General features: G+C 42.2%; 1 protein-coding gene and 1 long non-coding RNA gene across 2 annotated transcripts in view; one reads left to right on the top strand and one right to left on the bottom strand.

The window, feature by feature from the left end:
• The window catches only part of srms (src-related kinase lacking C-terminal regulatory tyrosine and N-terminal myristylation sites), a 27,484-nt gene extending 16,916 nt beyond the window's left edge, over positions 1–10,568 (top strand). The window contains exons 4-8 of the mRNA XM_078255976.1: positions 207–354; positions 1,720–1,878; positions 4,072–4,253; positions 4,667–4,823; positions 8,276–10,568. Coding sequence (XP_078112102.1) covers positions 207–354; positions 1,720–1,878; positions 4,072–4,253; positions 4,667–4,823; positions 8,276–8,475 — 846 coding nt within the window. The 3' untranslated portion in view covers positions 8,476–10,568. The remainder of the gene's footprint in view (positions 1–206; positions 355–1,719; positions 1,879–4,071; positions 4,254–4,666; positions 4,824–8,275) is intronic.
• LOC144521411 (uncharacterized) overlaps positions 4,818–16,946 on the bottom strand; it is a 39,601-nt gene continuing 27,472 nt past the window's right edge. Inside the window, exons 2-3 of the long non-coding RNA XR_013502317.1 lie at positions 8,130–8,206; positions 4,818–5,365 (exon numbers count right to left, since the gene is read on the bottom strand). This is a non-coding gene — a long non-coding RNA (uncharacterized LOC144521411). The remainder of the gene's footprint in view (positions 5,366–8,129; positions 8,207–16,946) is intronic.

The following is a 16,946-nucleotide window of genomic DNA, read 5'->3' as shown; positions in this document are numbered from 1 at the left end:
CGACACGCAGCCAGCGTGTTCACGCCACGCAGCCGCACGCTCACGCCACGCAGCCGCTTTTTTATTGTGTTTCTATATTTCTTATGATTGTACTTCCTGTGTTAATCTGACTCGATGACGTAGATGATCTCTCGAGGATGAATAAAGGTTGTAATGAATGAATGAACTGTGAAGTTGTCTGGACTCACCCTGTCGTCTCTGTGCAGCGGGAGCTGTTCGACATGGAGCCCTGGGAGAGACCTCGAGAGGAGTTCAGACTCCTCAACAAACTGGGAGAGGGACACTTTGGAGAGGTGTGGGAGGCCATGTGGACCACAGAGAACAGGAAAGTGGCCATAAAGACGCTGAAACGAGGTATGAGCACAGGGACATGCTGTCTCTCTAGAGTCTAAGTCATGTGATTGAAGATCGTGTTAAAGACATCTCTGGGGATTAAAGGCAATGCTTTTTTGCGATCAAATTTTTATTTCCAAATGCTAATAAACAGGCAAAAAGTGCAAGATATTTGTGTAGATGATAATTTACATAAAAGTATACAATGCATACATGGGAAAGCAGTGTCACAGATAAAAATGTGTATCAAAAATGAAAAAAGGACAAGAAATAATAACAATGTGAGGACAGCTAGGTAAATTATTATTGGTTACAAGCACTCAAAACAACAAAAATGATCATCCCCAGCATGTATTCAACCACAAGCGCTTATTCACAGACTGGCAAGTGATCGGGAGGCTTCCATGGTACCGCGATCATCTGCTCAGCTGCCGTCAGGCCTGCCAGGGCTATGCGTCTTTAGAGCTTGTTGATACTGAGCATCAACAAATCATTTAACAACAGGACACACATAGTCACGGACATCGCCACTGCCAGTAACTTAGACATGATCGATGCCACTTGAATCCTCCTCATCATGTTAAGGAAAGTGCCAGGGTCTCATAGTGTATAAACTACACCAGTGGTATCTTTCATCGCCTTCATGCAGTGGAGTTTGTGCAGGGTTAGGTATGTTCTAGGAGCATAATTAAAGTCAATCTAAAGTGATTACAGGAAGCCATACCTCTTTTCCAGTCAAACTCTGGGTCCAGATCTGGGCAGTCTGTCTCCACACTACTACTACTACTACTACTACTACTACTACTACTAAGTTAAAAGGGGAATGTCTAAATGCATTTCCTTCCTCATAAAACAACTGTAAAGCAGTTTTGTGTTTTTAACATTTTGAAACCAGCAGTACATGTTGCATCCACGCTTTACTCGCCTGCAGGCTTCTCTTTGCAAATTGTTGCTGCATTGCTTCTTTTTTTGGACATTTAAGCCACCTGTAGATCAGTGGAAAACTGTCAAGTTGTTTATAATGTTTATAGGTATATTCTTGCTTTTTATCTCATCTTAAATGCTCTAAACTGCTGTAACTTATCTCTGTCTCTGTCTGTCTGTCTCATGAATTAATAACGTGTTATAGGGAGAAAAATAAGATGAGATTAATGAAAAGAGTGAGGAGATGGTAGGTGAGAATATAAATTATAGAAATGGGGGGACAGTTTGGTGAAATGTGGGAAGCTGCGTGGAGAAGCCAGAGAAAGACAGGCATGATTTTTAAGATGAAACGTAAAGCAAAATGAATGACATGAAAGCATCAACAACAGGGAACAAAAGGACGAGCAGGATAATGGAACGAGGATTAAAATCCAGCGATACTTCTGTTTTCTGCTCCTCCAGAGGACACGAAGCAGGACGAGTTTGTGAAGGAGGTTCAGGCGTTGAAGAGCCTCCATCACCCGAAGCTGATCCAGCTGCTGGCCATGTGCTCCAGAGGAGAGCCCGTCTACATCGTGACCGAACTCATGAGCAAAGGAAGCCTCAAGTCTTACCTCGCCTGTAAGTGGAACACACACACACACACACACACACATACATACATAATATGCAACTCTTTAATATGCAAAGAGGTTTAGAACAGGAAGTTAATGTTGCTTTTCTTAGGGTTTGAGAATTTCAGCCCTTACCTCCGAGTTTTTTTGGAAATCCCTCTGAAACAGTATTTAGGCCAAGTGACGGTTAAATCTCTCGCCCTTAAATCCAATCCAAATGGAATTATAATCAGCGTTCTTGCAGCTCCGCTCAGCAGAGAAATATTGCTCTGACGTTTTACAAAAAGGCTTCAATCACAGGGAATCTTAGTGAGCACGTTATTTAACTCAGTTTAACTCAGATATGTCTCATTCCAGTTGGTTTTTATTCATCGTGTGTGTGTGTGTGTGTGTGTGTGTCATGACTGTACTTATCTGCATGAAAATTATTACACATGATTCTCTTCTGAGTAATGTAGTATTTAGTGTTGGTCCAGGCTGCTACTGATATACTGTATAAGCCTGCATGCCTTCACTTCAGTCTGTACAATAGGCAACAAAAGTAGACAATGTATATGGTGTGTGGCTCGATCTGAGTCTGAAAGGGCCATAAAGTACATGACAGACAAGGAATGCAGCCCCCAGCGAGAGACCCTGAGGAGCTGAACCCCCCCACACACACACACACACACACACACACACACACACACACACACATTCATGTTCATACCCTTTGGGGAGTGAACAATCCCCTCTTGCAATGTGGTCCCTAATCTCTTGTCACCAGACACAACTTTGTTATTTTTCACTGAAAGCCCTCATGCTGTACAACAAAGCAAGAAGTTGGAATAGAAATTCAAAATCTGGTTGGGAAATTGGACAATATGTTTTCCATAAGGCATTAAAGGTGCACTATGAGTTCCTGCGCAATTTAATTTTTGGCTCAAATCGTAGTCATCTCTCCTTGATCTGCTGGCTGCCTGGCCCCTGAACACACCGTGAAAAAGCCCGGTCTCAGGAGACAACACAGGGCTCGTAAACGTCAAACAAACACTAGAGGCACAGGCTGTCCACCAAAATACAACAAACCACGTTCCAGCCAATCACCGACAATATGGTTGGGGGAGGGGGTGCTTTTAGAGCAGCAGCCTTAATTTCAGTGAAAAAGACGCACTAACTAGATGGCCATGTGGGGTGCAGCTGGGACTCCCCAGTCAGCTTTCTTGACCATTTTACAATTTGATTTAGGCGATTCTTGTGCTTGACTGAGACACACCCAAACCATGACACTAAGGAGAAAGATATGATGGATTCGATAAAGGCACGATCAAATAATGTCATCAGCCTTGTCTATATGAACATGGTACAGTTTTCTCAAGCAGTATAGTTGTCCTCTTTTACAGACAGCTTCACAATTCTCCTGGAAATTGAATTTAGAGTCAATAATTGTCCCTAGATATCTATAGGATTCTAGTTCTAGTTATGGCCTCATATCCTGGAGTTTTTCCAAAATCAATGTACATATCCTTTGTTTTGGAGGTGTGACTCCTCACACCACTGGACAAAGTCTTCAATTATTGGACCATGACCTCTGTCGTTTTTATGGAGCAGACTCACTGTGACGGAGTCGTCTGCATATTTAATGATGGGTTAGGGGTTAGGGCTATAATAGTAGTTAATGATGGTCCTATTTACATATTTGTTCTGACACATGTTCGTATATAGAATGAACAGAAGGGGTGAAAGTACGCACCCCTGTGGTGAACCTGTAGAAGAGCAAAGCTGACCAGACAGAGCTCCGTTCACCTTTACTCTCTGTGTCCTGTTTGTTAAAAAATCCAGAATCCAACCAACAATATTAGGACAAAACATGTTAAAACATATTTCCTGATTTAATCATAACGTGGGACTATAATGTATTCTTGAAAAAGTGTTGTACGGCTGCTTTGTGTTAACAACATTAAAGTTTAACCCTGATAGCTTGAACACGACACAAATAACACACATGCATTCAACTCATTTCACATACGTCAGAGCTTCAACAGGCGGTCCGGGACCCCTAGGGGGTCCTCAGAGTTACTGCGGGGGGGGGGCACCAAATTATTGAAGAAGGGTTTGACTCAGATATGTCTCATTCCAGTTGGTTTTTATTCCTCGTGGTGTGTGTGTGTGTGTGTGTGTGTGTGTGTGTGTGTGTGTGTGTGTGTGTGTCTGTGTTCAGCTGCTGAAGGCCAGGTGCTGACATCAGCTCATCTGATCTACATGGGCAGTCAGATCGCCGAGGGCATGGCCTACCTGGAGGACCGAAACATCGTCCACAGGGACCTGGCTGCCAGGAACATCCTGGTGGGAGACGATCTCATCTGCAAGGTGGCCGACTTCGGACTGGCTCGGATTATAAGGGTAAACAGGTTGTGTGTGTGTGTGTGTGTGTGTGTGTGTGTGTATATAAGAGAGGAAGAGAGACAGCATGTCAACACCATATGAAAGAGGGGTTATTTTTGTTGTCTCATCTGTCAAGAACCATTTTTCCTATTTTAGAATAACGCTAATTCTTTGCCCATATTCTTTTGAATATGTGTAGTGTGCTCTGTCGTTCCTGTGTAACCTCATGTATACTTAATGCATAACTCCACCCTCCCTCCATCTGTCTGGTATAATGGAGCAGCACTCAAATCTGCATAATTCACAGTTTTGTGTGCAATAATAACAGAATGTTTTATTCATGCAGACATGGAAAGACTTTATATCCGCTAAGAAAGCGACAGCTGAAAGGTTCTGTTAAAGGTTAACAACGTTCCCATCTCTCTCTACAGGACAGTGTGTATACAGCCAGTCGAAACACAAAGATCCCGGTGAGGTGGACAGCTCCCGAAGCAGCGATTTACCAGCGCTTCTCAGTAAAATCAGATGTCTGGTCGTTTGGGGTCCTGCTGTACGAGATGATGTCACGGGGCAAGATGCCTTATGATGGTATGGTGTTGACTTCTTTCTACTTTTTTGATGGAGCTACTCTATATAAACTACAGAGCTTTCCAGCAGATTGATGGGAGTGTGTTACCTGTTTATTAAGCAGTGGAAAAGAATTGGAAGTATGCACAACTCTCCGTTACACAATGCACTTATGGGTGTAAAAATACAATGGACGTACTGGGTGTGCCAATGATTGTTTCCAATGTGTGGTTACACCCTTCTCTGCTTATTGTGTGCTTTAAAAGCATAATATAGAGTATATGAGTACCGGCTTACTGTTTGTCAAAGTTGGCAAGAGAGAGAGAACACAACGGTGGTCGAGCGAGCTAGAGAGTGAATGAAGAAAGGGAGCGCCGAACAAAGCAGTAATCAGACACTGTGTGTGTGTGTGTGTGTGTGTGTGTGTGTGTGTGTGTGTGTTAGACTTGTAGTGCGTCGGTATGAGACGCTGAGGGGCAAAGTGGGGGTTGGGTATATGACTGGGGGGTTAGACACCCACGTTGGGTCCAAAGGCTCTTTGTCGACACCCATAAACGTCCCGGCTGTAAAAATAAAATACAGGCAGAGGGCATCAGTGTTTCCCCTATAATTGTACAGGGTTGGTACTTGGTACTTATAATCATCAACTAATTATTATAAGCAGTGGTTGCAAGTTTATAATAGCCATCCAAATAACATTTATAGATGATTTACAAAACAGTTCGTTGTTCAAATGACCATTTATTAATATTGGTTATTACAAAGTGGTAGCATTTATTTTTACTCAATCCCACATACAGTACACTGTCCTGCTGCCACAAATACTCCCTGGAGCACCAAATGTGGATTAATCCGCCGCTGAAAATAGTTCCCAACAAATGCACCTACAAAGTTTGTTTAATATACAGTGGGGCAAAAAAGTATTTAGTCAGCCACCAATTGTGCAAGTTCTCCCACTTAAAAAGATGAGAGAGGCCTGTAATTTTCATCATAGGTACACTTCAACTATGAGAGACAAAATGAGAAAAAAACATCCAGAAAATCACATTGTAGAATTTTTAATGAATTTATTTGCAAATTATGGTGGAAAATAAGTATTTGGTCAATAACAAAAGTTCATCTCAATACTTTGTTACATACCCTTTGTTGGCAATGACAGAGGTCAAACGTTTTCTGTAAGTCTTCACAAGGTTTTCACACACTGTTGCTGGTATTTTGGCCCATTCCTCCATGCAGATCTCCTCTAGAGCAGTGATGTTTTGGGGCTGTCACTGGGCAACACGGACTTTCAGCTCCCTCCAAAGATTTTCTATGGAGTTGAGATCTGGAGACTGGCTAGGACACTCCAGGACCTTGAAATGCTTCTTACGAAGCCACTCCTTCGTTGCCCGGGCGGTGTGTTTGGGATCACTGTCATACAGATCACTGAAAGACCCAGCCACGTTTCATCTTCAATGCCCTTGCTGATGGAAGGAGGTTTTCACTCAAAATCTCATGATACATGGCCCCATTCATTCTTTCCTTTACACGGATCAGTCGTCCTGGTTTCTTTGCAGAAAAACAGCCTCAAAGCATGATGTTTCCACCCCCGTGCTTCACAGTAGGTATGGTGTTCTTTGGATGCAACTCAGCATTCTTTCCCCTCCAAACACGACGAGTTGAGTTTTGACCAAAAAGTTCTATTTTGGTTTCATCTGACCATATGACATTCTCCCAATCCTCTTCTGGATCATCCAAATGCTCTCTAGCAAACTCCAGACGGGCCTGGACATGTACTGGCTTAAGCAGGTGGACACGTCTGGCACTGCAGGATTTGAGTCCCTGGCGGCGTAGTGTGTTACTGATGGTAGCCTTTGTTACTTTGGTCCCAGCTCTCTGCAGGTCAGTCACTAGGTCCCCCCGTGTGGTTCTGGGATTTTTGCTCACCGTTCTTGTGATCATTTTGACCCCACGGGGTGAGATCTTGCGTGGAGCCCCGGATCGAGGGAGATTATTAGTGGTCTTGTATGTCTTCCATTTTCTTATAATTGCTCTCACAGTTGATTTCTTCACACCAAGCTGCTTACCTATTGCAGATTCAGTCTTCCCAGCCTGGTGCAGGTCTGGTGTCCTTTGACAGCTCTTTGGTCTTGGCCATAGTGGAGTTTGGAGTGTGACTTTGAGGTTGTGGACAGGTGTCTTTTATACTGATAACAAGTTCAAACAGGTGCCATTAATACAGGTAATGAGTGGAGGACAGAGGAGCCTCTTAAAGAAGAAGTTACAGGTCTGTGAGAGCCAGAAATCTTGCCTGTTTGAAGGTGACCAAATGCTTATTTTCCAGAGGAATTTGCAAATAAATTCATTAAAAATCCTACAATGTGATTTTCTGGATTTTTTTTCTCATTTTGTCTCTCATAGTTGAAGTGTACCTATGATGAAAATTACAGGTCTCTCTCATCTTTTTAAGTGGGAGAACTTGCACAATTGGTGGCTGACTAAATACTTTTTTGCCCCACTGTAAACTACAGTGAGCAGCTGTTTAAGTAAAATGACTGATGAAACTATATACAGTATTCAGACTGATGTCATGAAGTGGCGTATGTATTAAACGGCAACTCGTATGCCATTATTGGTGTGTTATCAAGACGCATAGTTGTTTTTGAGCGTGTAAATCAACGCCGTTTGACCTCCATTGACTTACATTACCTTGCGATTGCGTGTGAATTGACGCCGTAGCGAGTAGTATGAAAGGGAGAAAATCTGCATAGGTAGGTTGGTCGGGGGGGTGGATGGGTCAAACAACACAGGACTTTCACCCAGGAGACCGGGGATCGTGTCCCGCGTGTGACTTCGTGTCCCATGTATGACTTTGTGTCTCGCGTGTGATGTTTCCTTTCCCTGTTCTTCATATCCTAAACCCAACCTGCGTGTGACATTTCCTAAACCCAACCGTAGCCTCGCGATAACACGCCACGTGGCTTTAGAAAGTGCCGTATATGTTTACACTGTGACGTTGCAGACTGCCGTCCGCTGTATACTGCGTAGACATACACGTGGATAGCTCAAAATGCGTACAGATAACACGCCACTTGGCTTTAGAAAGTGGTGTGTATGTTTACGCGAAGTCATGAGAAGCTTTACACCAGGGCTTAGGGCTGAGAGCCAGGTAGGAAGTCAGAAAGTATTGAGAGACCGACTAACACGTTGTTGGTTTTCGTATTTTCAAGAGGGGGGAAAAAAAATTGAGAAACGAGAGCCTTATCATTTAGGTGTTTTTTTTAATCCATGAGCAAACATTCAAGATAACTGAACGTCTTGGTTTAATATGAGTCATGTTGATTTTACCTTTCAAAGTTGAGCTGTAAATCCTGATGTTATCACAGTTGTGGTTGCTGGCTATTTGCAGAGTGGAATATCCCTTCCTGCAAAAAGAAAAGGTTAAGAAATGAGTACACTCCTTTTTATGCTTTTATGATCTCTCTCTCTTTTAGGAAAAAGCAACAAGGAAGTGTTGGATCTGCTGTCATCGGGGTTTCGGCTGCCCTGTCCAACGCGCTGTCCTCCCAATATTTACCGCATCATGATGGACTGCTGGGCCGCTGAGCCCTCCAAGAGACCCTCCTTCCACGCCCTACACAGCCAATTGGATTCAATATATGCCAGGATCTATTTTAAGACTATAGAGGTATAGAAAGGAGATATGGAGGAAGAAGAGGACAGTGAGAGCCAATCACCTGCAACTGGACATCGACCGCAGCATGGACTGCAAAATATGAAAGGGATAGGTGGATGAGAAATATTAGGGAAGGACTATTCTCCTCCAGCATGAAATCCACTTCCACAACAGGGTATATGTACTTTAAAAACATGAGGTGTGACAGGACAAAGAGAGGAGAGCAGCAGAAGCGAACAAACACAAGACGGAGCAGATGCTCACCAAATCAAGGAGGAAATATAAGGAATACTTCATTTCTTAAGCTAAAAGAAAGCAAGGTGGACAAATGAAAAATAAAAATATTCTAAGAAAACACTGAAAAATAAAACCCTCTGCACATTCACAGAACCAACTGTTTTTAATTTTATACCCTTTTGTGTTTTATAAATAATATTTTATTACTGTGCCATGTCTGAATATATGCACACTTTGAAATGTTATAATATCCTATGTCAGGTCTTTTGACTGTGCTAAAATCGAGGTTATGTGCAATAATGAAGTGCTTGCTGGGTTTTTAGCCATGCTAGCGGCGCAGTGCTCGAGATGCTGATGTGGCTCGCTCTGTGGGTTGACTTTGGGTTACAGTGAAATATCTCAACACATGTTGACCTGATTGTCATGATATTTAGTACACACCATCACACTCCACAAAGGACGACTCTAACAACTCTGGTGATCACATTACTTTTCATATAGCGCCACCATCAAGCCTTCTATCTTGTTATGAACTAATGAACAAACTACCATCAGATTCAGCTGATGATTAAATGATAGGATAGTTTAAAGGTAGCACTGAATGATTGCAGTGACCAATAACGCATGCAAGTATCCAAATCTATCACTCAAAGGAATAGTTGACATTTTGGAATATGCGCTTCTTTCCCCCCCTTTTTTTCAGAGTACATGACCGTAGATAAGAAGATTGAAGGTTGTCTCTAAAGGCGTTTTTGGCCCGGAGGAACTTCTTCATTGTTCTAAGAACCGTCCTTTGCATCGTGTCCGCACTGCAAGAACTAGTTCTTAATACGTGTTTCTTTTTTAGCTTTAGTAGATACAATCCCAGCACATAAGGAACTTAAAGTGACATAAGTGTACGGTGATTGGTTTGAACACATGAGCCAATGCAGCACCGGCATCCTAAGCACTTCCCAAAATGTTGACCTATTGGCTTTCATGCCAACAAGAATGCAAACATGCTAATGTTGCCATGTTAGCTTCTCGATGAACTCACGCGCTAAGCATTAGCGCTTTAGTAACCTATTAAAGCTGGCAGTAAATTGACAATCGTTAGCATGTTAGCACTTTTAGCATGTCAGGATTGAACTCAAAACAGATGAGCCTAAGTACAATGGAGTCTGACAGCTCTCAAGTCTGAGATGTCCTAAAATGGCCACTGTTCACAGGGTAACCCATTTGATTCTCTCCATTTTTCATCCTTCCAACAGTTTTTTTCGTTTTCATTGGGTCATTAGCGTAGCTAAACACTGTCTTTTTATTAACCACAAGCATAATGTATTTAATTCAGCATGCCTTCTGTTACAGGAATTTGAGAAGGTTTTTACATATCTAATACAGAATAGTATGGGAATTGTTTTCATCCTCCTGTGATATTTCTTTTGGGGCCTGACCCAAAGCCAGTGGGCCACAGAGCTTAAAGTGATCAAACCTCTTTTAGAGGCCCACAGTGATGGCCAGTTACAACTAGAGTGCCTATGTTTACACCACAGACTGTCCACAGACTGTACTTCAAACCATGGACTGTAAAGCACTATAACAATTAAAAAACAATGGCAAAAAAAGGCCTGCACAGTGAATCAGCCATATCCAGAAGGCTCTTTTTTGGGCGGGGGGGGGGGAGCGGGGTTGTAAAGCAATGTTGCAATGCAATGCAATTTGAGAATAATGCAACGTTTGTCTTTTATGCATGAGAATATACAGCAGACAAAGCCAAGTTCAGGAAACTTTAGCCATAATCACCAAATCAAGAGATTGAGTTGTATGTGTTAGGCTGAGTGCCATCAGGTACCAAACACCAGTAGTGCAAAGAATAAAATATTTTAAGTATTGTTTTTGAAATGTGTCTGTCCTTTTTTTATCATATCATTTGCTAGCTTTGTGATGTGCATTCAAATACAAATGGAAAGAATATGGAATGAAAGTAGAACTTCGTGCAGAGTGTAAACTTGCCTCACAGAAACGCACATTAGAAGTGTAGGTGTGTAAATTAAACCCTTAAAGGTGGCTATAACAATGCTGTTGTCTATCTACTGAATGACAAAGATATTTTTCTTTTGAGGAAAAGGCTTAATTTAAAGTTTGCTTTGCTACCAGATACTCAGGGTGCGAACTACGGGAGAGCTAGGGGGAGCTCAGCTCCCCTTAAAAAGACATGGACTCCCCTGAAAACGTGATTTGTAAAAATCTTAACAGTGTGTCATTTTGACGTGCAATTTCAGTTTTGTATAACGTGATCATTGTGGATTATTATGTGTAAAATTGCAAAAATATCATTCATGCATGACGGTGATTTAAACCTAATTCACTTCAATAAAGATAACTATACATGAGCATCAAGGCGTGGCAGCGCTGCGGTACAAATTCCACTCATGTTTAGTACATGTTAACTCAAAGACTCGTACAAAAAATATAAACGTTGGAGGCCATTAATCGGCGCGCAAAGTCCTTGAAATCCATTCTGCAGTTAGCATTGTATAGCCATGGCAAAAAGAAAACAAGGCAGTTTAATTCATTTTGGTTTTACTAAGAAATTGTGTAGCAATGACGTTAATAGCACGACCGATTCACCTGCTGCAAGCCCTGTTTGTACACCTCCCGTCGGGGTGACAACGCAAGAAGAAGCTGAAGAAATAATGTCCTCTCTGGCTGAAGATGGTGGTGGTAACAGCTCGTCAGAGGCCGGTCACCATCCTAACCTCTCTGGCTGAAGATAGGGGTGGTAGCTCGTCAGAGGCCAGTCACCATCCTAACCTCTCTGGCTGAAGATAGGGGTGGTAGCTCATCAGAGGCCAGTCACCATCCTAACCTCTCTGGCTGAAGATGGTGGTGGTAACAGCTCATCAGAGGCCGGTCACCATCCTAACCTCTCTGGCTGAAGATGGGGGTGGTAACAGCTCATCAGAGGCCAGTCACCATCCTAACCTCTCTGGCTGAAGATAGGGGTTGTAACAACTCATCAGAGGCCAGTCACCATCCTAACCTCTCTGGCTGAAGATGGTGGTAACAGCTCATCAGAGGCAGGTCACCATCCTAACCTCTCTGGCTGAAGATGGTGGTGGTAACAGCTCATCAGAGGCCAGTCACCATCCTAACCTCTCTGGCTGAGGATGGGGGTGGTAACAGCTCATCAGAGGCCGGTCACCATCCTAACCTCTCTGGCTGAAGATGGGGGTGGTAACAGCTCGTCAGAGGCCGGTCACCATCCTAACCTCTCTGGCTGAAGATGGGGGTGGTAGCTCATCAGAGGCCAGTCACCATCCTAACCTCTCTGGCTGAAGATGGTGGTGGTAACAGCTCATCAGAGGCCAGTCACCATCCTAACCTCTCTGGCTGAAGATGGTGGTGGTAACAACTCATCAGAGGCCAGTCACCATCCTAACCTCTCTGGCTGAAGATGGTGGTGGTAACAACTCATCAGAGGCCAGTCACCATCCTAACCTCTCTGGCTGAAGATGGTGGTGGTAACAGCTCATCAGAGGCTGGTCACCATCCTAACCTCTCTGGCTGAAGATAGGGGTGGTAACAACTCATCAGAGGCCAGTCACCATCCTAACCTCTCTGGCTGAAGATGGTGGTGGTAACAGCTCATCAGAGGCTGGTCACCATCCTAACCTCTCTGGCTGAAGATGGTGGTGGTAACAGCTCATCAGAGGCAGGTCACCATCCTAACCTCTCTGGCTGAAGATGGTGGTGGTAACAACTCATCAGAGGCCAGTCACCATCCTAACCTCTCTGGCTGAAGATGGTGGTGGTAACAGCTCATCAGAGGCCAGTCACCATCCTAACCTCTCTGGCTGAAGATGGAGGTGGTAACAGCTCGTTAGAGACCGGTCACCATCCTAACCCTTCTTGCTCCTCTCTCCCGTTAAACTGGAACAGCCAGCAGTGGAGGGACTGGAGGAGCTGATATACATGGCTGTTTGTTAACTCTTGTGTCATCTTTAGCCCTTGAGAGAGACTATCTATTGACTGATGGAATAGCTGACAGCATAGCGTCTTTGCATCTTGTGCAAAGTCACACTTGGCCATTGGCTGCATCCTTTGGTTTTATTCAGAATCGATGCAAGTTAACAGCTGCATGTTTTTCACTTCACCTTTTCACATTTTAATAGCAAAGTTATTGTTGTTTATTTTCAGGCTGGAGGCAATTCCATGTTCAACTTCCAATACACTTTTGTTTGCAGAGTAAAGTTGAAGCTCAAACAGAACAGAAGATGTTAGAGACCGTTTCCTCTGCAGGGAGATCACAAACTAAAACCTAAGTGTTGCTCCTCCAAGAGGCCTCAGGCAATACTATAAATACAGTCTGCACACACTGTGGACACACAGCACTTTGTTCAAATGCCAACACGCTGCTGGCAAAACGGTTGGGCAAAAAGGATGGAAGCTTGGGGTGTGTCGCTTAGGCCTAATTGAACGTCTGAGTAACTTTAACCGTTGTTCATGTGAAATCTCAAAGACAGCCTGATGTATATAGACTATTTGTGGGTGGCTGTTTGCTGTTTGACCTATCAATTCCTGTCGATAAAGTATAATAGGGTAAATCCTGTATAGTGCATACACTTGTAGCTGTTATGTATCTTTGTAAGTCATTGGAAGTCGCAAGCGCACAACCTAGTACTAGACCTTCATGCGGGATTTTGTTGGCAACTTTTGACCAACTCGTCCCTCTCCTACTCACCTGTCTCATGAAAACAACCAGTCCTCCAAACCATACGATATCGGTCATTTATTCCTACCCTCTAATACGACCTACAGGAGCTTTTAATCGTCATATAACAACCCAGTCTCACAGCAGTTCGTGAAATGGTCACGTCATTTTTAATGGGTGACTTAAATTGAGACTGGTTAACTCCGGCATCTGATTTAATTAAAAGTTTTTGTGACTCAGCGAATTTGACCCAAATTATAGACTCGCCTACTAGGCCAAACCCTAAACATCCTGAAAAGTCTACGCTACTTGATTTGTTTTTAACCAATGTGCCACAGAAATACAAAGCTACTGCTGTTTTTGCAAATGATTTGAGTGATCACTGCGTTATTGCAGGTGTGAGAGATACCAGGATATCTAAATGTAAACCGCGTATTATAATTAAGAGGAATCTTAAGTCGTTTTGAGAACAAGCTTTTTTAGTTGATCTTAATCTTTGTGATTGGACCAGGGTAAATTTGATCCCGGAGCCCGAGATAGCATTGCAATATTTCAAATCACTTTTTTTGGACATTATAAACAAACATGCTCCTCTTAGGAAATATCAGATTAAAGGGCGTGATAATCCGTGGTTTTCAGAACAATTGTCTGATTTAATTCATGAGCGTGATCTTGCTTGGGCAACGGTAAAGAAATCCAAGAACAGCTCAGACTGGCAATATTTTAGGCACCTGAGAAACAAATGTGTCTCTCAAATACGCAGAGCTAAATCAGATTTTTATGTAAATGAATTATGTGAAAGTTCAGCTAACCCCTCTAAATTTTGGAAAGTTATAAAATCACTGTCTTCAGACTGTAGGGATACTGTGTTGCCAAATGCATTGAAGTTGAATGACAAAATTATTACAGACAATAAAAAGATGCGATATTCCCTAAACGAGCACTTTATATCTTCTGGGTTGTTGTTTGAGCATGCAACACAACAACAGATGGATTACTCTTTGTCTAGGGAAAATGTACCTTTCAATTTTGATCTTGTTCCTATTGCAACACAGGAGGTATATGATGCTCTTGTAAGGTTAAATGTTAAGAAATCTGCTGGTCTTGATGGGTTGGATCCGTATTTTTTAAAAATTGCTGCTGAATATATTGCAGAACCTTTGACACACATCTTCAACCTGACTATTGAAACTGGATTAATACCTAGTGTATGGAAGTCAGCGTATGTCACTCCTTTATTAAAGGGTGGTGACCGATCAAATCCAAATAATTATAGGCCAATATCTAAGCTATCGGTTTTAGCCAAGGTTTTAGAAGGGCTTATAAGTGACCAGTTGAAAGATTATTTAGTAACAAAAAACATTTTAAATGATTTGCAGTCTGGTTTTCGTAAAAAACACAGCACTGTCACTGCCACTATGAAAGTGTTAAATGATTTAATAAGTGCTATTGATTCTAAAGAATATTGTGCTGCACTGTTTTTGGATCTATCAAAGGCATTTGACACAGTTGACCACTCTGTCCTGTCTCAGAGATTGGGGGATATTGGAATGTCTTTAAAAGCAGTCAAATGGTTTGGCGACTACTTGAGTGGCCGAACACAAAGTGTTCAGGTTGATGGTGTGGCCTCAAACTCATTACTTATACAAAATGGTGTCCCTCAGGGGTCCATTTTGGGGCCCATTTTATTTACTATTTATATAAATGACTTGTGTCAGAATGTAACAACAGCAAAGTGTCATTTTTATGCGGATGACACCATTTTGTATTGTTCTGCCTCTTCCTTAACAAGGGCCTCAGAGGACCTGCAATCTGCTTTTAACATTATTCAGAAGAATCTTAAAAAATTGAGACTTGTATTAAATTCTGACAAAACTAAAATGATGTGCTTCTCTAAATCAAGGAACACAGACAATGCTTGTCAGATTGTTACTCTAGATGAGAGAGTAATTGAACGAGTATCAGTCTACAAATATCTTGGCTTCTTCTTAGAAGAAAGTTTGTCCTTTAAGCAGCATATAGAATGTCTAACAAAAAAACTTAGAGTGAAGTTGGGTTTTTATTATAGAAACAAAGGCTGTTTCTCTTTTAGTGCGAGAAAAACACTTATACAAGCAACATTTCTGTCTATGCTGGATTATGGTGATATTTTATACATGCATGCAAATCAATCTTCTTTGAAAATGCTGTACTCAGTATACCATGCAGCATTAAGATTTGTACCTAATTCCAGTTTTCGTACTCATCACTGTAGCTTGTATGAGAGTGTTGGTTGGCCTTCTTTGCATAATCGCAGGTTGGAGCATTGGTATATTTTTCTCTTTAAGGCCATACTGTGTAAACTGCCTCCTTATTTATGTTCTCTCCTGACTCCTAAAGTCACTACCAGGAAATGTAATCTTCGATCATATGGGCAAATCATGTATGACATTCCCCGAACGTGAACTGTTTTCGGTGAAAGTGCCTTTACATTTTTTGCTCCATCATCCTGGTATAAACTGCAGAAACATCTTAAATTAGACTACCTACCAACATTGATACAGTTTAAAATTAGGATAAAGGATTACTTGAGTACTATATGCACATGTGCTGCTACTGAGTGCTGCTGGTGATTATGTGGAGATGATGTTAATTTGCCAACCTTTTTTTCTGTTTTATGTTGTCTGTTTTTGCTGTATATTTTAAATATGGAACTTTTGTACTGCTGTCTTGGCCAGGACTCCCTTGAAAAAGAGATTCTGAATCTCAATGGGATTTCTCCTGGTTAAATAAAGGCTAAATAAAAAAAAAATTAAAAAAAATTTAATCTATTGATTCTTGTACATGGACACGTTTATCTCGTTTTTTTTCGTGATGGTCAGCACATTTTTTACAACCCGAGCTCACAGAATTCCGTGACATGAACACGGCCCCTTAAGTTAAGGAAAAGGTCGTGGGTGAGCTTACGTTTCCATGACACGCGGGAAAACAACGGGACAGTTGGGTTTAGGTAAAGAAGAACGGGACAGTTGGGTTTAGGTAAAGAAGAACATGATTGGTTGGGTTTGGGTGAAGAAGAACGGGACGGTTGGGTTTAGGTAAAGAAGAAAGGGACAGTTGGGTTTAGGTAAAGAAGAACGGGACAGTTGGGTTTAGGTAAAGAAGAACGGGACAGTTGGGTTTAGGTAAATAAGAACATGATTGGTTGGGTTTGGGTTAAGAAGAACGGGACGGTTGGGTTTAGGTAAAGAAGAACGGGATGGTTGGGTTTAGGTAAAGAAGAAAGGGACAGTTGGGTTTAGGTAAAGAAGAACATGATTGGTTGGGTTTGGGTAAAGAAGAACGGGACGGTTGGGTTTAGGTGAAGAAGAAAGGGACAGTTGGGTTTAGGTAAAGAAGAACGGGACAGTTGGGTTTAGGAAAAGTGACACGCGGGACATGGTCCCCGGTCTCCTGGGTGAAAGTCCTGTATTGTTTCATGTCTTCAGCTGTCCTGTCAATTAAAGGCCATGAAAAAACCAGCAGTCTGGATTAGCTGAAGTACATTTCTAGGATAACTGAAGGATGAAAGAAGTCCCTC

Source organism: Sander vitreus, chromosome 7, assembly GCF_031162955.1.
Source record: "Sander vitreus isolate 19-12246 chromosome 7, sanVit1, whole genome shotgun sequence".
NCBI lineage: Eukaryota > Metazoa > Chordata > Actinopteri > Perciformes > Percidae > Sander > Sander vitreus.
This window is presented reverse-complemented; position numbering and strand designations above follow the sequence as displayed.